Source organism: Perissodus microlepis, chromosome 16 (genome assembly GCF_051167445.1).
Source record: "Perissodus microlepis isolate ML-2025 ecotype Zambia chromosome 16, ASM5116744v1, whole genome shotgun sequence".
Taxonomy (NCBI): domain Eukaryota; kingdom Metazoa; phylum Chordata; class Actinopteri; order Cichliformes; family Cichlidae; genus Perissodus; species Perissodus microlepis.
In genome coordinates this window covers 13,233,009-13,255,585 of record NC_140476.1, presented here as the reverse complement: position 1 = coordinate 13,255,585, position 22,577 = coordinate 13,233,009, and the positions used below count along the sequence as shown (strand labels likewise).

Sequence of the window (22,577 nt, the reverse complement as noted above, 5' to 3'; positions counted from 1 at the left end):
CAAGTAAGTTAAAACAACTTCATCAACACTACCTTAATTTGTCTTGATATTTCCGAATAATTAGTCCACGTTCACACAGACCCGCAACTGATTTGAAGGTTTTTTAACATTCATTTTAAGGACATTTTTAATGCGTGTCATTCCTCATTAGTGGGATTAGGTGTCCCACTTTATCATTCGTTCCTCATGTCAAAGCATTGCCCCTAATTCTGTTTGGCTCTGATTTTCAAAGTGAATACATGTCTCAAAGAAACGTGTCTGTGATAAACCACCTATGCATCCCTGTTGAAATCCAAAGACGATTCAAAGAGAGAACGGTGGCTTAAATATACGTTTTAACAGTTTTTTTTGCCCCTAAATTGAATGGATACAAGAGTCTATGAAGACTATTTATTAAAAATCTTAAAAATAAATCTAGCTTTCTATTCATACCAAATTCTGGAAAAATTATGAAAAACACTTCAGGCCGAAAATATTTCTAAACAAATATCAGCAGAAGTGCATCAAAACCAAAATCCAAGTTTGTTGAGTAAATAGCGTTCAAGAGAGTAGCTTAAACTACATGCCTAAACTATGTGTACAGTGGACTAAATTTCCACACCACCACTTCTGTACACGATATGGCTATAGAGGGTTTTTTGCATTGTAAGCTAAAGTAATTAATAAACAGGAAAACATCGAGATATAAACATGTCAAGTTTTAATGCATTTGGCTGCGCTTGGAGTTGCCTAGGAGACAGTGACGCCGCCATTCAAACCCGCGGAGCATGGCATGTTGGGATACCTTCCCCATCATGGCGGGGCATCTAGTTGGCTAACGACTACGGTTAGCATATTCAGTGACTTCTTAGCTTCGGGCAATTTGCATTCATTTGGCATCCTCTACGCGGGAAGCGCAGCCATCCAACATTAACCCAGTAAGTTTGCGTCACTGAAAGGGCTGTATGATGAACGAACGAACTAATCTGTTTTGTTGAAAGAAGTAGCAGCCAAGTGATTAGCAAACTAGCTAACGAGCATGCTATGGCTAGCGGTAATGTCCTCGCTGGAGAGCAAGCGGGCAATGAGCCGACATTGAGGCCGAGGTGTGCAGGCAGTATAGTTGTCTTTTACTGCTTTCGTGTTGCCTAGCTGGTAAGCGTTTGGGTTAAAGGGAATAATAGTTTGACAAACATCGGAATTATTGTTCTTTAAAAGTAAGCTAACGTTAACTAGCAGCAACCAGCTGCAGTCATCTGTGAATGAATGTTACCCTTAGCAGCGCAGGCCCGACAGCGGCTTATCTAACGTGTTAACGAACTGTCGCAGTTTGAAACTTTGTGTCCCTTGCTTTCGCCATTCATTTAGCTTTTGGTCTGCGAGTACAGGAGGGTTGTATTTCGCAGTTAATCAAAACTGTAGTATAATCTATCTGTTGCTGAAAGGCCAGCTAAACTAGCTCAAGGTAACTGAATCCAAAAATAATGTGTTCTCTGGCGTTAGCCTTAGCTTTAATAGAGAAACGTAACGTCCACTAAACGTGTTAGCTACTTAACACCGTGTGCATCTTAGCGTAGTATCGTTTTTGTTTTCGTTGAAGTAACCAGTTCTGAATTTATCCTTAAGTGAAGCCTTTACGTCCCGAAAGTGGCGTTATTAATAATGTTTGTGAACATTGGTGCTTTTCGCAGGTTATGTATCCATGCTGGCAAAGACTACTGATGGCTTTGTTAAAGCTTTAGCGTTACAAAACCACTTCGTCCGTGAGTAATGTGCGGAGTTTAATGGAAAGAAAAAACCGAATTAAAATCCTCAAATAAGCAATTGGGACCTGATTGTAAAAGATTTATAGAATCGTTTTTCAGATGTTACTTAAGATGTCCGTTGATCTTAGATTTTGGCTAACGAAGCATTATTGCTTAAAACTACGTGGCTAAGTTACACTGTTGAATACTTTTGAAATATGTTTGCCTTCACAATTCAGATTCACCTTTGTTTGGTAGACAGCAAGGGTAAACTACCTGATTCTGGTTATTATGTGCTAAATGGGTTATGATATTGGCTTATAGTAGACATATTACTGGAAGTGCTAGAAAACCACTTTCTTCAGTAGCGGAATAAAAGAGCAATGTTTTGTTCTTTGGACATGTAAATATTAAAGGATACTCATCTGCTAAATCTGTGTTATCTATGTTGATTTTTCTGGTTGATACTTCATTGTTTATTTCCAGAGTAATCTTGAAGAGTGTTAATTGATAATTTTCCAGAAATATACCAGTTTTAATATGGAAGTTGCTGTACAAGACAAGGGACTTAAGTGTTAATCGTCAGTCATTTTAAAAATTAGAGAAATGTAGGAAGATTTCCGTTTGATGGTCTGTTGTTGTTTCACGGTAAAACTTGTGGTTAAATATAGGCCAAGCTATTCTGTTTTTCTTTCAGAATATTGTCTGATTTTGATGTACTGGTTTATATCCTTTTTCATAGATGAGCTACCTTAGTTTCCTAGTAGAAGGCTGTTCTCAAATAATTCATTTGTTTTGGTAAAATCAAAATCAGTATTTATCGCACCATGGCTATATTATTTGTGAGGGAGCATTAAGTTGGCTTGCCATGGGGACTGGGTAGAGTACACTGTGTCTTTTTTTTCTTTCTTTTGTTTTAGAAAAACAGAGCAGCTTTAATCACAGCCCTACTGATTACTTTGGGGCAGTTTTTGTACCTTTGGATAATTGCAGGGGCAAATAAAACACAAGTGTAGTTAAACAAATTTTTCTTCAGACTCATGTTAGGCATTAAGAATATTTCTCCCACGACATTTAAAACCAATTAGATCGGGCTGTTTTTTTTTATTAGATACGTGAATGTTACTTAAATGGTATTACATGGTATTTAGTCATCAACAGTGGTTGACTCATAACAACCAATGATTACTGTTTTGCTCCAAATCAGTAGAAAGTTTTCATCCTTACATGTAGTTTGAGGAAATATTAGCAGTTTCAGTAGCATTACCAAAATGTATACTAAAGTATGGTGAATCTATACTTCTGTTGGTATGGCATCCGTTTGTTGCTCAAGTTAAATTACCTTTTTCTCTCCCTAGAGTTGAGAGAGGGAACAGCACACCAGTGACATTGAAAGAATCTTTTACAAGATCAGCACAACAGCATAATGGAGTGTGCAGTGGACATCCCCTCGGGTAAGCGATGCACAAGCCCCAAAGAGGTCCGAATCTGTTCAGATTTGACCCATTTTGTTTAAGTTTGTTTTTGCCCCACAGATTTCAGTGTTAAAGTGTAAGTCTGTGCCTCAGTAAATTTATGTGAAATGAATAAAATATAACTTATATTTATTGTTATCTCTAATTTATGTGAGATTTAAAATAAATTTACAAAAAAATATCAAGTTGCTTTTAATTTCTGTAAAGCTCCATGCTGAACTGGTCTCACTGCATGATTGAGGATGCCTTTTAGTCTTCATTTTTGGGATGGATAAACCACAGTATTTGTGCTAGTTTCTCTCCTCTGGTCTTCGTTTCACCTTGTGTTTTTCTGTTTCACCATATGCTCCTCTCTTTGTGTAAAGCCCTTTACTTCCCTTTGCACATAGCAAGCCCATTGACATGAAGATAACTAAATGATTAATTAGTCTGTTTACAGTTAATTAGTTCCCAACAAATAATGATCTGTTCAGAATGAGAGTGACTCACTGGAAACACTGCTTGTTATTAGGCATGGACACAAATACGATCATTGTTGAATATTTGAATAGTGATTAAATTATTAAAATACAAAAAAAAAAAATGTAATGGTTTACATGACTGTTTCGTCTGAAAATATTGTTCTTTTGCAATGCTGTGTAAGATGTAATGTCCTATTAGTGCCAGGTGGTGGTAGTATTGATCAGAGCTGTTTGCCTATCACTAGTAAACAATAAGCAGGCATCTGATTGGTAAAAATGTGTTTACATTGTACAAACAGGACAATGTAGAACCAAACGCCACTGCAGCTGCCAAAAAGTCGTCTTTTATCTTGGGTAAAATAATTACCAATAATTAGATCTAGTATTCTCTCAAACAGGTAAAGCTACTATCTAGGTATGCACTGTAATTTGATAGTTGTTTGGGTGGGCTGTGATCGCCAGTGAAAACTAAATTGTGAATGAGATGTCAATCCTTGTATTCCAAGTGTATGGGAAACACAACCTTAAAGCCTGTTGGGAATGATGTAGTTGTTTGGGCACAGGTTTTGCTGCCTGCTGTTCTGTCAGTATCATTGATCAGCTGCTCATCCCATCTACTAGATGCTTGAAACTGGCTGAAGAAGGTTATCAAAACAGACTGAACATTCAGAATATCTCATGCTTCATTATGTTTGACCAGCGCTCTTGAACACCATCTGGCATTCCCCAGAACCATGTACAGAGTTGGTTACAGTTATCCCTCTCTCTAGATGGTTCTGGTTTTCTCTTGAACTGTTTTCACCCAGTGTTGGATTTGACATCGAACAGGATATTCAAGATACCAGCTCCGTGGACACAAAGTCCAGTTTGGAGCACAAAGTCTGTGTGATGTTTTGTTACAAAAGTGTTCGAATTACGCAGGTAATTGTTGAGTGAATTCACAGAGAGTGTGTGGCCATCACCCTTCCTACTGGGTGCTCTTGCCTTTAAAAAAAAACCCAAAAAAACAACTATACATGAAAAGTGGTAAATTACCCAACATGGTTCTCTGGGTATTGTCAGTAAGTTTTACCCATATTCTATTGCAATATTTCATTTTCTTATCATTGCCCGACATTATACCGGTATTACCGTGAACGGTATGATATGACCCAACCCTAATGCTGGTGCTAACCAATATCTGTAAACTGTCTCATAACAGTTTGCTCACAACATTACACTATAAACTAGATGAACCGTATAGAACTAAATGGTATCTGCTTGCTGTAGATTTTTCATTTTCTGTTTGTCAAAGACTTGTGTAATTTGAAATATTGGATTCCCTGTGCAGGTGAGGGGGAGGCACCTGAGAAAGATGACATGAATGCCAAGGAAGAGCTTGAGCCTTCCCACAAGAAAAACAAGAAACACAGAAAACACAAGAGCAAGAAGAAGAAGAGGCGGAGGAAGGGCGAGAAGGAGAGTAGTTCAGAATCTGGTGCCGAGTCTGATGTTGAGCCTCCACCTCCACCGAGACCTGTCAGGACCACCAGAGCCAGGTTGGAAAAATTTAAAATTCTAAACTAAATATGAGACTTGATAAGTTGGCACAGTAAAAATTGTACATTACTTAATATTTAGGATTTTTTTTCTTGCATACAAAAGCAATTGATTAATAAAAGTTTAATTTTCCAAAACAAAATAATCAGTTTTGTTATTCAGAAGTGCTTAGATTTCTGTAGTTGACTCTTTGCCGTTACTGTACATGGACCGATTCATGCTTACTCTTGTGCCTTGAAGGCCTACATTTGACCAGGGAAAATCCTGTATTCAAACCATTGGAAATTATTTGCAATCTTAAATTTTAAGATGTGATTGTTCATTATGTAAGTCATAATTGTAGACAAATGTAATCTGACTAAAACAACACATAGACGTTGCATTTTTCTTTTTTCTTTTTAATGTAAGTAGAAATAACTGAAATTGTAAACCACTAAAATAAGATAAAAGTTGTTTTAAAAAATGTCCTATATTAAATAGGAAGCTTTTCTAAGAAAAGTCACAAGGTGCCTTTTTTGTTGGGCACAGACTGCACGAATTATAAAGATTTTTGATGGATCTGTTCTCTTTTGATGAGCAGTTTGAGAGGAATCACAACATTTAATCAGCTACCTCAACAACCAATGATCTGTGTCCTCTCTAAACCTTGGTGCAGAACAGACACGTGCACATTATCTGAATTTTCTAAAGGTCTATATCTACATGTTGTATCTTTCTTTTGTTGGTACCATTCATTCAATTGAAATTGCATGAATATAACACTGTCTGCATCTCTATTAAAACACTCATGACAAATCAATTTTGTCTAAATGAGCCCATGGTTGCAATTAGGCTGACCTCAACTTCAAAGCCAGTTAACAGATCTATACATCTGCGCATAAAAGTAGCAGGTTTTGCCTTTGACTAAAGACTTAATGAATTCTGAATCAACCCAGTGTGCTATTTCAATAAATTTTCACTGTCTGTGAACCTTTTTTGATAGAATAGCTGAAATTTTTTGTTTCATTTGTGTTAATTTTTTTTAACAGATTAACAAAGAAAAATCTCTTTAACTTAGTTTTTGTTGTATTTTTAGTGCCAGACTGGCAGCAGCTGCAGGAGTTGGAGACCAAGGAATCAAGGAAGAAAGCAAAAAGGATCCAATTACAGGTAGGAGAAAGTCAGACATGGCTATAATTGATGATTGCTTAAAAAGCAATGGTTTAATGTCAACTCTTTTTTTTTTGTCGTTTTCTTTTTTCTTTCTAAATTGTGATTTTCTTCAGATCGTGTTGATACAGAGGGAGAGACAAAATCCAAAAAACAAAAAAGGCATGCAGCTAAAAAGAAGAAAAAAAAGAGAAAGAAAGATGAAAAGCAGGAAAGGAAATCCCCATCTCGCTCCCCTTCTGAAAGTAGCTCTGCCTCAGGTTCAGACTCTGAAGGTGAAGGAGGCAAAGCATCTGGTGGTGGTAAATACGCTCCAGCTGTGGCATCTGACCTCAAAGAACCAGTATCCAGACTGGTTCCAAAAGGCAAACGAGGGGAGGAGAAACCCCTTCCCATCATTGAGCAGAAATCTGAATTGCTTGGAGTCAAAAAAGAAGAGACATCAGATATCGATGTGCCCACAACTGAGGCGCAGGACAGTAACATTAATGAATTGGAGGAGAAGCCTATGAGATCACCCTCTGTAGACCAGGAAGAGGCAGTCCAGATGGCAACAGTTAAAACAGAGTTCAGTCAGGGAGATGGTACATTCAGCCATGCCCAGGAATTGCCTGACATAATCCCAAAACAGGAAGGTGCTGCTCAAAGAGATGACCCAGTACTGAAAGATCAGACAAATTCAATTCAAAGGGCGAAAGTCACGGAGGATGAATTGCGTAATTCTCCTTCACCTTCCAGAACCCTAGAAATAAAGAAGTCTGAGTCAGGCCCAAGTCGGTCACCATCACGTAGTCCCAGCAGGCAGGAGTCTCAGACAACATCATTAGTGAAAGAACGGTCAAGAACCCATTCCAGGTCAACCTCAAAGGGAAAACGATCTGCAAGTCCTATAAAACACGCCGGTTCTCGGTCCCGCTCCGAGACCCCTAAATCCCAGACGAAGTCACTGTCTCCCCCCCGCAAGTCTCCAAAAAGAGTAAGCCGTCGGTCCCGATCTACTTCTCACTCTGTCACCCCTAAAAAGAAAGTGTCAAAGTCTCCAAGGAAGTCCAGGTCTCCGAAACGGCGGAGGAGTTCCCTATCTGTTTCCCCAAAGCGTCGTCATCCTTCTCCGTCTCCAAAAAGAAAGATATCACGGTCCCCTAAACGTGACAGGCGGAGGTCACCATCTCTGTCTCGGTCTCCGAGGAGAAGTCGAAGGTCAAAGTCCCGTTCCCGTGGAGGCACGCGGCACTCCAGGACCCGCTCACCTCGCCGTGGGGGTGGAGTTGGCAGACGTTCGCTGTCACGTTCAATCACTAGACCCCGTCGCTCCCACTCTAGATCCAGACGTCCCTTTGGCCGCTCCAGATCACGGTCACCAGCAAGACGTACTGGAGGGAGACGCTCCAGGAGTCGATCCTTGTCTCGGCGCAAGCGATCACCACTCCCCAGATCCCGTCGTTCAAGATCTCGGTCGGTCCGCAGGAGCAGACGAACTCGGTCACGTTCTATTGTAGTGCTTAAGCGCAGTCGTCGCTCCAGATCCAGGAGTCCCCGCAAACGAACAAAATCCAGGACCCCTCCCTCCAGACGGCGGTCTAAATCCCGATCTCCAGTCAGAAGGCGCTCTCGTTCCCCTGCTAAGAGAAACCGTTCACCACCACGGTCTAGTAGACGCTCTAGGTCTCGCTCATTGACTCGAAGACACCGGTTAAAGTCACATTCACCACCGGCTAGCAAAAGGAGGTCCAAAACTCCTAGGAAGAGTGGAAGAAGATCAAAGTCTAAATCTGAGTCTGCCGACTGCAGGTCTAGGTCTGAGTCAAGTGGTGGGCTTTCTGACAGCTCATCTCCAGCCAGATCCACATCTCCTTCCCCAGTTAAACAGAAGAAGCCCTCCTTGCTTAAGGTTGCTGGGGAAAATGGAGGACTTGCAGCTACAGAAGGTGAGACCTTTTCCCTTCAAAATATTTAAGTAAGCCATGAAAACCAATGTTTTTCTCCAGATGTTTTTATCTTCATAAAAGTGTCCCAATTCATGTATTGCCCCTACTTATCATTAGATTCAAGTAATTCATTTAATTGATTGATTGGTTTAGTTTATGCAAATGTGCATATCTTCATATGATATGTCATTGACGTTGCAGGTGCTTGGAAGCCGGTACTCCCAGCAACATCTTCCAGCTCTGAAATTGGGAATTCTTCAGAAAAGTTGCAGGATGAGCTTGTTAATCAGACAAGTTCAGATTCTCCTCAAAAAGTGGGAGATGCTTCCAGGTCCAGGTCTGTTTCTCAAGAGCCTGGCACTGGCACGGATGGGTCAGATTGTTCGGAAGGCTCAGATGAGGAATCTCCAGTTAAAACGGGATCGAAAAGCCAGAGAAGCTCCTCACGTTCAGCATCTCCAGAAGTACAGAAAAAGCAGCTTTCCCCATCTCCCTCACCTGCGGAGCACAGAAAACTTTCTCGTTCAACTTCATCACCTCGGCGTTCAGCATCAAAGTCTACATCCAGAAGAAAACTGTCCAGGTTTGTTTTGTGGTATTACATGATACCAAAATAATAAAAGAGAGAAATCTCTCCCTCTTGCTTGTTCTGTAGTTGTTAAACTGTTGGACTGTGTACAGATATTAAATGTGAGTACAGTGTACGGTTATCAGTCTTATCATTTACCTTCCCTTAGGTCCAAGTCTCCAGTGAAGAAAAGAGAATCTGTTTCTCCATCAGAGAGGAAGAAGCGGCGGTCCAAATCTCGGAGCCCTGCCCGTCGTCGGAGATCAAGGTCACGGTCTGCCACGCGACGCAAGCGCTCACGGTCCAAGTCACGAAACAAAACGCGCCGGTCCAAGTCCCGTTCTCCAACCCGCAGGAGGCGATCTCGTTCACACTCACCAAATCCCAGAGGAAGGAGGAAGTCCACAGAAAGGAGTAAGCGCTCTAAGAGTCGCTCCACTGGCCGCAGAAAAAGGTCCAGATCAGGAGACAGAAGCAGGCGATCCAGATCTCGTTCACCGGATCGTAGACGCAGGTCAAGGTCGAGGGGTCGAGGGAGGCGCCCAGTATTTCGCAGTCGATCCTTTGACAGACGAGACAGGTGGAAGAGGGAACCTAGCCACTCTCCAGTTCTCATCCTCCGCAAACAACGTCGCTCAGGGTCCCGGACACGACGCAGCACCAGCAAGACTCCTCCAAGGCTGACTGATCTGGGTAAGACATTTTGATGTTATATTTCTAAACATTTATGCAACATGTTTACGTGATTTTTCTTTTTGTGCTCCACATATACAAGAGGTTTTGTTTCTTAATTCCATTTTTTAATCTAAGCTTCCTTTGCCCTAATGTGTTACCCCTCATTCTGTCAATCTTTTACCCTCCTTTCCTCAGATAAGGATCAGTTGCTCGAGATAGCCAAGGCTAATGCTGCTGCCATGTGTGCCAAGGCCGGGGTTCCAATTCCTGAGAGTCTTCGACCAAAAGCCATCCTTCAGCTCCCTCTGCCTACTCCATCTCCTTCCCCCATCTCCTTACCTTTACCTTTGCCCCTTCCAATGGGCATGGGAATGCCGAACATGCCGAATATGCCCAACATGGGTCCAATGGGGTTACCAAATATTCCGGGAATACCCAGCATGTCAAATATCACTATGAGTGCTGCTGTGGCAAGTATGACAGCAGCTACTATGACCGCTGCCTTGACCAACATGGGTGCCCTGGCGGCCATGCCTCCCCTTGCTCCACTTCCTACAATAACTAACAAGCCTCCCCCGTGCCTTGTCCCACCAACACCATCTCTTAACCTGGACCACATCGAGGAAGCCAAGAGGAAAGTCACTCAGCAGGCTAACATACATACCATCAAAGAGCTTACTGAGGTAAACGTGTGGTTTTGCTTCAGATTGATTGACGTTGCTGTTTTTCTGAAATCATGTGGAACAGAAAATATTGTAGTGCAGTGTTTTTTTTGTTTTTGTTTTTATTTATTAATTTTTTAAAATTGTTCAAGGCTTTAGTACATTTATCTTTTTATTTGAGTAGGTTTATGTCTATTGAAAGAATAATGTGTTGGATATAGCCATCTAAAACAAATCACAGTAAGTGCAAATTGAAAGCAGTTAGAATATTAAATATTTGACATAGTGACATAATGTTTTTCAAGGTTCAGTTATATTGAGGTGAAGTTGTTTGTCACCATGCAAAGAACACAATGGAATTTCTTTCACTTGTGTTTTCTACTTTTGAACCCCATAACATTTCTGTAATGGTTCATATATCTAAAGTATGGACCATTCTTTACCTGATGTTTTTTGTTTTGTTTTTTTTGTAGAAGTGTAAGATGATAGCAAATAGCAAGGAGGAGATGGCCACTGCTAAACCACATGTCTCCGATGATGAAAGCTAAACACCCCAACCCTCAAGGTAAAAGTCTGTCTTTATTTCATTTCTATATCAGTCTGTACCTTCGTCTTTATTAGGGCTGCCACAAACGATTATTTTGATAGTCGACTAGCCACCGATTATTTTTGTGATTAGTCGACTAATCAGATCATGCATCCATTGAACGTAAAACGTACAGCTTATTGCACCAGCATGTATCTGCTCTTATATAACTATCATTAGCTTACAGGTTTAAGTATTTAAGGTATGTGCTAACTAAAAATAAAGACAAGATGATAGTTTATTAAATTTTAATGAAGTTTGCAGATTGTTTCGGTGGAGTTTAATAAACTCAGCCGTCTGCTCCTTGCTATCTAAAATATAACAGGACATCGGAGTATACTCTCGAGCATCTCACACTTTTGATAGTCGACTAATCGTGGAAGCCCTAGTCTTTATATTAATTTCATAAATTATGCATTATTCTCCTGTAGGTTCCTCATTCTGCTATGTGCTGCAACACCTTTCAGCAGCTTAATCATTAGTCTCCATCAAATAAACTTTTTTTTAATTTAATTTTTATATAATTGAATGACACAAAGTTATAGCCCATCAAATGCTACAAATGTGAAGTGTCCGTGTTGTACATTCAGAAAGGTGTAGCATTCATTATTTTCTAAGGAATGACTTGTAAACTCTTTGAAATTACAAACATTTTAAAAGCGATTATGAATAATGTGTCTGATTTTTATCTGACTGTTTGCTGTGATTAGTGTGGGCTGATTGTTTGTCCATAATTGTGACTCTGATGAAGTCGGGCCTCATTTACAAGTAATCACTTTAAAATCTTGGCAATTCCAAAGAGTTCACAAGTTCTTTGTTTTAACTACATTACTAAATCACTAAAGCCAACTGTGCAATTTCAACTTTAAACCTTAAAATTGCACATTTACTATTATAGCTGCTCATCTGACAGTTGAAAATATAAATTTTACTTTTGTTCTTGTAAATGACACTGTTTGTGTTTCCCATAGCAACGGAGACCTCTAAATATGTTATTTTTGTTCATGCAAATATTTAGGCACTAGGTCATACATTAGCCTGGAAAGGCATGCAGCTTTTAGTCTATAGCTGGTGGACAACAACTTGTGCACTGCCAAAACGCCTTGAGTGGAGCACCCCCCCCCTCTAATTTTAGTACTAATTTAGAACACAAGCACGTCAACATCAGTAGAGCTATTATAGTTTAAGCTCACAGGGTATACCGACCTGAGAACAGTTCATACCAAACCAAATAATTCAGAAAAAATAAATGCACATTACAGCCCTGTTTTTGTGAATAGATGGTGATTATTTAATCAGTTTTGTGATTTTTGTTGATTAATCAAACTAGACAAAATACCATACATTTATATTTTCCTCTGTCTTTGTCTCTATACAGCCTCTTCCCTCGAAGGACTGAAGGAAAACATTTTTTTGTCTTTTCCCCCCCCAAAAGGACTTTTCTCTCTGTTAGACAGATGACTTGGTTGAGTGGAGGAGCACCATAGTTGTCATACACAACATAGGAGTACTGGCCACTGCCCACTCTGCTCCCCGGTTTGTCGGAGTGAGATACAACCAGACTTCCACCTGTGATGCCACTGAGAAAACTGGGGACTCTGGGGCGTGCAACGGTTGGACGACTGTACTGTGTGTGTGCGCGTGTGTGTTTGTACATAGTGACTTACACCACCAACACCTCAGTGTTTCTGCTTATGCAAGCAGTCACTGTTGTAAAGACTGAAGAGAAAACAAACCAAACTAGTGGCGCAAGTGTTTTTGTAAACTGCCTCCAAGTTTCTCTACATTTGTTTTACCTTCATGCTTTCTTAAGAATTGTGTTCAGTGGAGACTGTTTCCTTGTTCTGCTGTATTTTTCCCTCGGTTATCTCTAGTCCCTGATTTTATAAATAAATAATGCATATTAAGGTAGAGATAGTAGATCCTCACGTGTTTTAATAAGCTTGGATCTCCAGGGTGAGAGAGTAACCACAGGTTCTTTTGAAGGAAAGAGTCATTTGAATATATAGGTTGCCAAAAAAAAAAGAGTGCTTGAATTGTGGCAATGAAAAAAAGAATTTCAGTTCACTAAACATGACTAATTCAGTTTGTACTGCCCTGGGTGTGAGTCTCCCCCCCTGTTTTTATAGCACCAAGCTGATCTTTGATTCTGTCCTGGTCTTTCATTTGGGCTTTGTTGGGATGTTTTGAACTTAGGAACATGTTTTGCTTCAAATTTTGAAAGGGGAGTTTATTTTTCCATCAGTATGGCAACAAGTGCCATTTGTCAGGCATGTCAAGCAGTGCAGATTGATGGGCTGTCTTAGAGGTACTTAAGACAAGTGGTGAATATCCTATATTTAGATCACAGGCAGAAACGGTTGAGAAGGTTTCCTGATGAGAAAAAAGAGGGGTGCATATTTATAGAGTTCATCAGTACAGGTTTATCAGGTTTTTAGTTTACACATTTAAATGTCAGTTGTTTGTGTTTATGGGCCTTTTTTTTTTTTTAAGAGGCAGACATGGCATGTCAGTACCAAGAAAGGTATGGTTGTATTGTACTGAGCTGAGGTTAGCGCATGGTTAATACTGTAGAATGAGTTGACGATGCTCTGTTTTTGTGTATTTGACAATCAGGTTATTTCTCTCAATATGCTTGTTTTGAAGAAAGAACTGTAGCTGCTTGAAATGTACACGTCTTGTACTCAGGTGGCAAATACGAGTGAATTGATATCAAGAAAAGTGTATCGTGCAAACATGAAACGCCCAACAAACCCTTTTGATTTAATTTCATCACATTTAATATTTGCTTTCCATGTAAATGCTATTACATTATCCTGTATTATGTGGGCCGGGAAAACATGTTTCATAGAATTAATTTGTCCCTAACTGAAGAACAAAGACAAACTTGGTGCTCTTGGGAAAACTGACAGGGACGAGCTTCTTTTTTTTTTTTTTTTTGCTGGTTTTACAAAAATCTTGCACTCATAATTCATTTGTTTTCATTAGAGGGAGGAATATTTCTGAATCCATCTGGCTTTGTCTTCCTCCCATGCCCAGGGCTGTTTAACTGTAGGAGGGAATCTGAAAGTTTTAACAAGACTTATTCGGTTGACTTGATCCCTGAGGTAGCTATTTTAATGAAAGAAAAAAACAAGGTGATGCATTTTAGGATTTTTTTTCTTTTTTGGTCATTTGAATATTACATCGCTTGCTTTGTACATAAATGTGTTGATGATTATTAAAAACCTCAATGATATGTACTTCTGATCTCCTGTGCTTTGTTGACTTTAGTCATTTTTATGTGGATCTTAATTTCTGGAGAAATTTCCAGGGACATCATCATGATTGCAAAACATTATTTTGAATATTACAAGAATTAGTATAAATACGGACTAGTAAAGCTTCCCATAGAGGGTGCGTGCATTTTCAGCTGCAAGCTGTGCTGTACTAACATGCATCGCAATCGCAATAAATAAAAAAACAATTATCCAGTGTTTGTGTGAAGAAATTTTCCGTTGTGATTTTAAAGATGTGTGGCGATACACTGGCATGATGGGTGATTTGAAGTGGATTTAACACATCTTGTTCATACTTAAGCTAGAGGTTTTGGATATGTAGAAAAACGAATGGATACTAGTACTACTATTTGGCAAAGCGATGTGAACACTTGGATGCATAAGTAGATGACATTGTTTAAAGAAACTGATTTTGTGCTTTGTATTGCATGGTAAGAACCACCCTTAATGAATTAAATTCTCCAAACTCTGAAACAATGCACTGCTCAATATTCCATCAAATGTCTCTTGGTTCTGTCTAGTGGAGTCAAAGACTTTTCTCTAAATTTACCAGTTTATGGGGGCGTTTTTAAATATATATTTTTTAAGGGAACAGCATGGTTTAAATGATCTCTACTGAATTTGTAGAGTCATATTAAATTGCGGTGGCGGTGTAATTGTGTGGGGGATGTTTTCTTGGCACCCTTTTTAGCCCTTTCGTATAAACAGCATAATTTAAACATCTCAGAATCTGTGTAACTGGTAAAGTAACACAGATTCTGTACACATACAAGGAATAGGGCTCCGGTTATTTCTTTGGTCTCAGTGTACTACATAATAAACAACAGCAACTAAGTGTTGTTGCTGACCATGTCCATCCCTCTGTGACCACAGTGCACCCATTTTTGGTGGAAACATATTGAAAATAATAACACCTTCCTAAAATGTGGGCATGACACTTTTTAAAGAAAAATGCAATTACATTAAAATGATAGAATTCAAGAGAAATTGCCAAGTTATATGAAACGAAATATCAAATTTATATGGTGTGAAGCCGGTGCTGACACATCAGTGCTGTGTTGATGGCAGAAACCTCCATAACAGGCTACGCTACGTCCAGATGAACAGAATCAACTTTTTGGGATTTCCTTACCCTGATGATTGAGCATGGTTTAAGACACTCCATAATAGGCATACGTAGGATACGTAGCGATGGAGCTCAACTGCACAGTCTATACAAGTTATTGATTTGGAAGAGTGTTTGTTGGTGTGTGAGCAGTTTGTATTTTCTCTGTTTAAAAAAAAGATAATGATAGATAGAGATAATGATAATGTTTGAACTGGGCTTGTGCTACTATATCCTCAATGCTTAGATAATTAAAATGCCCTTTCAGAAAATTATTTAGGGCAGAAAAAAGCAGTAGTTATAAATCTCTCCTATAAGTGGTGCACTTTCTCTTTATTTCCACTGTACTTTCATAGTGGAAGTTTTGACACTTAAATCAAGAAACATGAAGTCTGAAATCACGCACTACGTGATTTGCAACAAATGCCCTTAAAACACTAATGTGAATCCCTAAATATTGTGTAGGAACTGCATTAACAGAAGTATGTTTGGGAAGTGACACTTGAAATATTATTTTTGGTATGCAAGCCTTTTGTGTTACTCAGAACGAGCTACACAGGAGAGCCTTCATGGAGATAGTTTGAAAGCCTTTAATCTGTGGATTTTCTTGGTGAATTAAATAAAAAGCTTAACACTCCACAGTGAGAGTTTCTACCAAAGTCTTTATCTGCAACCTGGTCATGGATTAAAGGCTTTGGACTGACAGTGGATCGTTTTCATTTATTTCATCTTCAGTCTCTCACGAGTGAAGTGACTTTTTTATTTGTTAGTTTGCTGTCAAAAGTTATCCGATTTTTCTCTTTGAATTTTAAGCTTGATAACACATTTGTTTCTCGGCATTGCCTTAAAATCTCTCCATTGAGATGGACATTCAAAGCCCTGTCGAATCAATACACGGGCCATTAAAAAATGGTGTCATATTGAAGGGAAAGCCTGAACCTTTGACCCTAGAGTGAGGAAATCCAGTGGCTCTGTTTTTGCTGTGGAGGGAATCTCTCTGGCATTTTTAGGTCCACTTGTCCTCTTGGACAGAATCAATACAAAGTTGCTCTGAGTGACCTTTATCCTTTGTTCAAACATTTCGGTCTTATTTCTCCTTACTGCCGGACAAAAATGCATTGGGCTGAAATTTATGTGAACAAGCTCTGACCTCTACAGTCACCAGGTATAAAAACAAATCAAATCATCATTTCTGGATGGAGAGCTTGGACCTGTTATTGGAATGCTCTTTACCACCATCATCAAATCACCAAATGAGGAAAAATCCTTCGGAAGAATACTGTCACATCCCTCCATAACAATGACACAGACTTGTATAGTTAATGCCAAAGCAGACTGAAGGTTCTTTGGCAGTTTGTGATGACCTGACACCTTACAAAGACACGTTATGTTGCTTTTCCCTTTAATTTGTTACCTGCCTGCATTTCTTCATTTACAGTATGATGTAACACTTTGTAAGTATCTGCACACCCACGCGAACGACTTGTGCCTGCATGTCTGAAACCTTAATTGGGTAAGCTTACATAAAAAAGATATCGGGGAATATCGTGGTATTTTTCTAAACACAAATGAAAGACAGCATGAAAATTCCATTAACCCTACATGTATTCATTCTCATTGTTAATTTAATTGAATTATTTGTAAGTTCTGTAACACTAGATTTGAAAAAATGACTGTATAGTCACTGACCCCTTTATTAGGTAGACATTGATAGAGCTTGGTTTGATTTCCTTTTATGTTCAGAGCTGTCTCAGTTCTTCATAGCATAGATTCAACAAGGTGCTGAAAACATTCTCCAGAGTTTTTGCCCCACATTGACATAATAGCATCACAGAGTTCCTGTAGATTTGTCTACACATCCCTGATGAGAATCTCCTTTTCCACCATGTTCCAAAGGTACTCTACTGGATTCAGAACTGGTGACTGTGGAGGCCACACATAACTTACTGTCATGTTCAAGAAAACAGTTCTCGAACTGTTTGAGCTTTTGCACATGATACAATTTCCTGTTGATAGAAGCCATCAAAAAATGGGTATGCTGTAGTCATAAAGGGACAGGCATGCCTTATACCTCAGGCAACATTACTCAGGTAAGCTGTGGAATTTAAACAATATTCAGTTGGTACTGAGTGTCCTAGATGTGCCAAGGAAATATCCCCCTCATCATTACACCATCACCTTAATTGTCGATACAAGACATGACGGATCTGTCCTTTAATGTTGTTTGTGCTGAATTCTGACCCTACCATCCAAATGTTGCAGCAGAAACCGAGACTCGTCAGATGAGACAACGTCGATTTCGGTAAGTCTATGCATATTGTAACCTCAGTTTTCTGTCATTAGCTGACAGAATTCACATCCAGCGTGGTCTTCTGCTGCATGTCTGATTCAAGATTGTATTGTATTGTTTGTTCAGAAGATGCTCTTCTGCATAATTTGGTTGTAATAATTTTTTTTGAGTTACTGTCATCTTTCTTTGAGCTGCTCTCCTCTAACTTTTGCCGTGAAAAAGGTATTTACACCCAGAAAACTGCTGCTCACTGGATATTTTCTCTGTTTCAGAGTATTCTCTGTAATCCAATATGTAGTAAAATCCCTGCAGATCATAAACACTTATGCCAGCCTGTCTGGCAACAACCATGCCACATTCAAATTGACATTAATTACTTTTCTTCCTCATTCTGATGCTCAGTTTGAACTTTGGTATCTTTATGAGTTGCTACCTTGTGATTGGCTGATTAAGTATTTGCATTTATGAGCATATGCACTGGTGTTCCTAATAAAGTGGCACGTGACTCTATTTTTAAGGGAAAAATAACACATAAAAAAAAGTATTGCATTAAAAGAAAACGTGCACCCCACCCTGTTTCTGGTCCCCCGTTTTAGATTTTTGCATAGTTTTGAAAACAAAAAAACAAAACAAAAAAACCCACAAGGACTACCTTACTTAGAAATGCAAAGGCAGTATTTCAATTCCACCTTTAGATTCCAATGTCATTTTCTTAATTACTATGTGTGGGCTGGGGTTTGTAATCTCAGTTAACTGCAATCTCCAAAAGAACGACTCTGTCTAAATAGTCTGGTCCAATTATAGTCATTTAATTTGTGGACTGCAATTACATTAATCAGTCAGTGTCTTCATGTGTGCTTGTTTACTAACACAACAGTCGCGTCTGCATGTATATGAATGTGGGTTGCATTCAGAGTAGCTAGTGAGTCATTGGATTTTGCAGATCAATGGCCGCCGGTCGATGGATGGCTGAGTGCTTTGCTACGACCACCCATTCCAAGCACCCTACCCATTTTGTTAGGCAGCCAGGAAAGGAGGTCGCATACACAAATTTCTACGCTCCAACCCTTGCTTTCAATTTTCAGAACATGCTTTTCTCCTACAATGCTGCTTCACACTGTAGCCATAGACACAAGCCGGTGCGCACAAACACACTGGATAAGCTGATGAATTCAGCCTGTGGTGAAGTTCTGGATAAGAGTGGAAGTTGTTTCACTATAGTGTGAGGCAGACTAACGAAGACAACAGAGACAGCCAAGACAAAAAGGAGAAAAGAGGATTTGAGAGAAATGAGAGGCTCGACGAGATAAAAGCTGACGAGAGCGAAGAGAAAAGAGGCGAAAAACTGAGAACAAAAGAGAAAATATGATGCCTGTTCTTTTCTTTTTTCTGAGAGGGATTTGGAGTACTGTCTGCAGAAGCAAGTGAGCTGCGTCTGGAACTGTGCGGGTCCATGTACTGGTCAGACGAGTAAAACAAAGGTTGTGACTTTGACTGTACTTGTCGGTTCGTTGTACTGTCAAAACTGTGTGTGTGCACATTTTAGTTCAAATGTGTTTGCGACTGTCCTCAAAAGGACAGACTTCACCCAACACTGTACTAAAGAGCTCGGCAGCAACAATAAAAAATGAAAATGTACGCCTGCATGAATGAAGTTGCACGTGTTGCGTCCATGTGTGAATATTTCATGAGGGCACCGGAAAGGAGCAACTATCGATTTTAATTTATGGATGAGGTTTAAACTAATTCAATTATTCATGTGGAAAAATGCAATACCAAAATATTATCATTTTTCATTTTATCATCCTATATTTGCGTCAAATTAAAATATGCATATGCGTTAACATATTTTGATTTTTATTTTGAACTACTATAATTATTTAAAAGTTAGTGAAGCGTTCAAGGTAATCATGTTTATTCAGCAACCGTAGCTGGAAAACATTATTTTATATGCATGTGTGATTGTGTTTGCACGCCCACCTACACATGCTCATGTGTATTACATTTAGACAAATGAGATGAGAAACAAGTGCTTGAGGTATTTTCAACATCTGAAATCCTCTCAGTTTAAGATGCACCGCATCATTTGCAGCAGACTTACATGTTTAAGTTGGTTGACAAACCTCTTATTTGGAAGAAATCCTGTTGAAATACCTGTGAAAAGAAGAAATATTTAGATATCAAGTCACACAGTTGCCCTCAAATGTCAAGTTCAAATCATGTACATGTAGTGTGTATGTTGGTTCAAAACTCCAGGACCAGCAAACAGCAGCAACACTGTGAAAATAGAATTTAAAAGAGGACATATGCAAATTAGTTTAACCCGGTATTTCATTTTAAAAACATCGCAGCGACAACATATTAAATATTAAAGCTGAGAATTGTTGTCTTTTGGGGGAAAAAGCTATGCTCACTGAATTTTTATACACACAGCACAGTTGACAAAGGATGCAAAACAGCTGCAAAAGAGTGTGAAAGTTGTTTAATGATGCAAAGTAAAAGGTAAGTAATGTGATTGACTAATTAAAAAGGTATCACAGAGTTTTTAAATGTGGTATCTGGTCATCAAATTTAATGAGTTTAGAAGAGATGCTGGCTACTGTCTATAACATTAGATGGATGCTACCTGAATGTAGCATGTTTCAGTAATGAGCACTGGGATAGCATAGTGTCATTTGTTCGTACGTATCTGTCTGGCTGCATTGATGTAAGGTCCTGGTGATTCATTTCTATAGGAAGAGAGCATGAGGTTTGTATACATGAGACATCATAGAATCTATGTGCGTTCAAGGCTGTGCTTTTCTGCGTTTAACAAACAAGGTTGCGTGCATGTATGTGTGCATGTGTCCTCTTCGCCTCTCTGCCTGTGTGTGTGAGACAGCCGCAGGAATGTGTATATTAGTTCCAGCCCATTGCTTGAGAGTGAGAGCAGAGGCAGCACTGTGTGTACGTGTGTGTGTGCGCACACGTTTTTTTTGTCACAGGAATGTGGTGATGATGATGTTGTCCACAAAAGATCAAGGTAGATCAAGGTTATGTGTGCTTATGTCTGTGAGTGTGTGTGTGTGTGTTTGCTGCAGGGAATGAAAGATTCTCTTGTGTCTACAGAGATTAACATTGCATGTGTTCAAGCATCAAAGGTGAGGCTCGGTGTGAAAGGGTCAGTGGGAACACATATATATTCATCTGTTGGTCAGACACTTAGGATGTGCATGTGTGAATGTCATATCTACCAAAGGTTACAACCCAGTGCTCACACCTAAACTCCAAAACTCACTGTCAAGATGAGTGCGTTAGAGAGCCATGGACGTTCCGGTCTATCGCCCATGCTGGACAGTGAGAACATTAAGATAGTGATACAGGCACAAAACAATGTAAGGTCGAGCTACAAGGAGGCAGAGTGGAGCCGTTGTGTTTCATTTTCACTTGTACTAAAGAAAGATCTAGTTCATCACTCATGCTTGACATGTACAACAAAAGCACCGAGGAATAGTGGTGCTGTTTTGTGTGCGAGTATGACTTTTCATCAGTAGAAACAGCCTCCACAGTAAACTTAAGAGTAGCTATTGGTGTTCTCTTATGTGTGTAGGTGTGCGTGTGCGTGTGTGTTTGTGTACTTTACCTGCATGTGTTTCCTTCCTAGAGAATTCACTGTTACATTTACACTGGAAACAGGCAGGTAATCTATTCAGTGTGACCATGTGTACTCATGCACGAAGAACATTCAGGGGGCTCAGATGTCTTATGCAGTAACACTCACTGCAGCAAGCTTATCAAGGAGAACGAAGATGAACACATGTGTTGACAGGATGTATTATCGCCCACTTCTGAAGGCTGTTGAGGGTATTTTTATACTACAAGTCTATGGTTTGTCCTTCCAGATAAGGCTAGCACAGCTCTTCATCTGCAGTCTAAAAGAAGGAGAAGGATGCATGGATGCAAGGTTACTAAAATTAGAAAGGAGAGATTAAATTAAGGGAGACTAATCTCAGAGGCCTTTGGGTCATTATGACCTTTGAAACCTTACCAAGTAGAGTGACCTGCTTTGGGGGCTACTGACTGTACTCACAATTACCTAAGGTGAAACATAAAAGCTGAAATTACTTTTATTACAATATCTATCTATCTGCACTATTTTTTAACGAAATATATATATATATAGATATATATATAGATAGATATATATATAGTTCCTTAAAAATAGTGCACTGTGTGTAAAAGAGTACTCTTCCCTGCGTGATTTAAATATCCAGGTTTGACATTCTGCCCAACCGCAGCTGGCAGATAAAATATGTATACTTGCCACAGGGCTGTGAAATACTCACATTAGTTGAGTGGTCCCTCTGACTTACCTAGAGATCAAAAGTTGAAACCTGGATAAACTAATGTAATCCTCAATAATAAACTGAATCCTTTTGGCTTTGTTATTCCTTCACTGAAATCTTCTTTTTTTCACCCAACAATTTTTTTAAGCATTCATTTTTTAAAAAAAAAAAAGCCTTAGTACTGATCACTTATTTGCTGAGAATAAAAACATTTCTTTGTACCCCAGCCTCATTAGCTTTTTTAAAGCTGGAAGAAAAAAAGACAGAGAAGACAAGCGGACTGAGGCAATTAGCCAGACTTGGACCAATCTAATAAGTCTGTAGTGACTTCATATGCTATTTAAATGGTCATTATATTTGAAATCATGTAAAATTTTCTGCACCTATTATATTCTTTTCAACCCTATCATATTTCATCTTATTTGCTACTTTACTCATACTGTCCTATTCCTTCACATCATATCATCCTTTCATCCATCATTTCATTCAGTCACTTCACATTGAACAGCATTGTGTCGCATTGCATTGTCGCATGTCGTATTATTTTGTGTGTTTTGGTGAGACCTTGCTGGGTGAAATCGGTCACAATGTGGGTGTTGCACTGAGTACCTCCTTGCGATCGCTACCGTCCCTAGTAGATTGCTGCAGTCATCCATAGTTTGCATGGAAGACACTGAATTTTGTCTCCAAACACTTGCTAACCTACCACCAAGTGGTAGTGAAGCTTGAAAAAAATAAACTGGAAACAGACTGTACACCTATGTGGTGAAAGCTGTGCGATACTGCGATACTCAAAAGGTGGAGCTTTTATT

General features: G+C 39.3%; 1 protein-coding gene across 2 annotated transcripts; it reads left to right on the top strand.

Moving 5' to 3' along the window:
• Positions 1-751: 751 nt before the first annotated feature.
• On the top strand, positions 752-14,009 carry sona (SON DNA and RNA binding protein a). Of its 2 annotated transcripts, none has more exons than XM_084908281.1 (10): positions 752-917; positions 3,083-3,178; positions 4,991-5,198; positions 6,275-6,348; positions 6,465-8,276; positions 8,478-8,859; positions 9,014-9,537; positions 9,715-10,202; positions 10,655-10,746; positions 12,146-14,009. In XM_084908281.1, the coding sequence occupies exons 2-9, from the start codon at positions 3,151-3,153 to the stop codon at positions 10,727-10,729; spliced, it is 3,591 nt and encodes a 1,196-aa protein (XP_084764407.1). In that variant the 5' UTR covers positions 752-917; positions 3,083-3,150; the 3' UTR covers positions 10,730-10,746; positions 12,146-14,009. The 2 variants fall into 2 exon arrangements, with proteins under 2 accessions (XP_084764407.1, XP_084764408.1); XM_084908282.1 differs by lacking the exon at positions 752-917 and adding an exon at positions 967-1,134.
• The last annotated feature ends 8,568 nt before the right edge of the window (positions 14,010-22,577 follow it).

Excerpts from the sequence above, each read along its gene's own strand:
- sona (XM_084908281.1), top strand. The coding sequence starts at position 3,151 with ATGGAGTGTGCAGTGGACATCCCCTCGG. Across the intron at positions 6,349-6,464 it reads CAAAAAGGATCCAATTACAG|ATCGTGTTGATACAGAGGGA; the intron begins GTAGGAGAAAGT and ends GATTTTCTTCAG. Across the intron at positions 8,277-8,477 it reads AGGACTTGCAGCTACAGAAG|GTGCTTGGAAGCCGGTACTC; the intron begins GTGAGACCTTTT and ends TTGACGTTGCAG.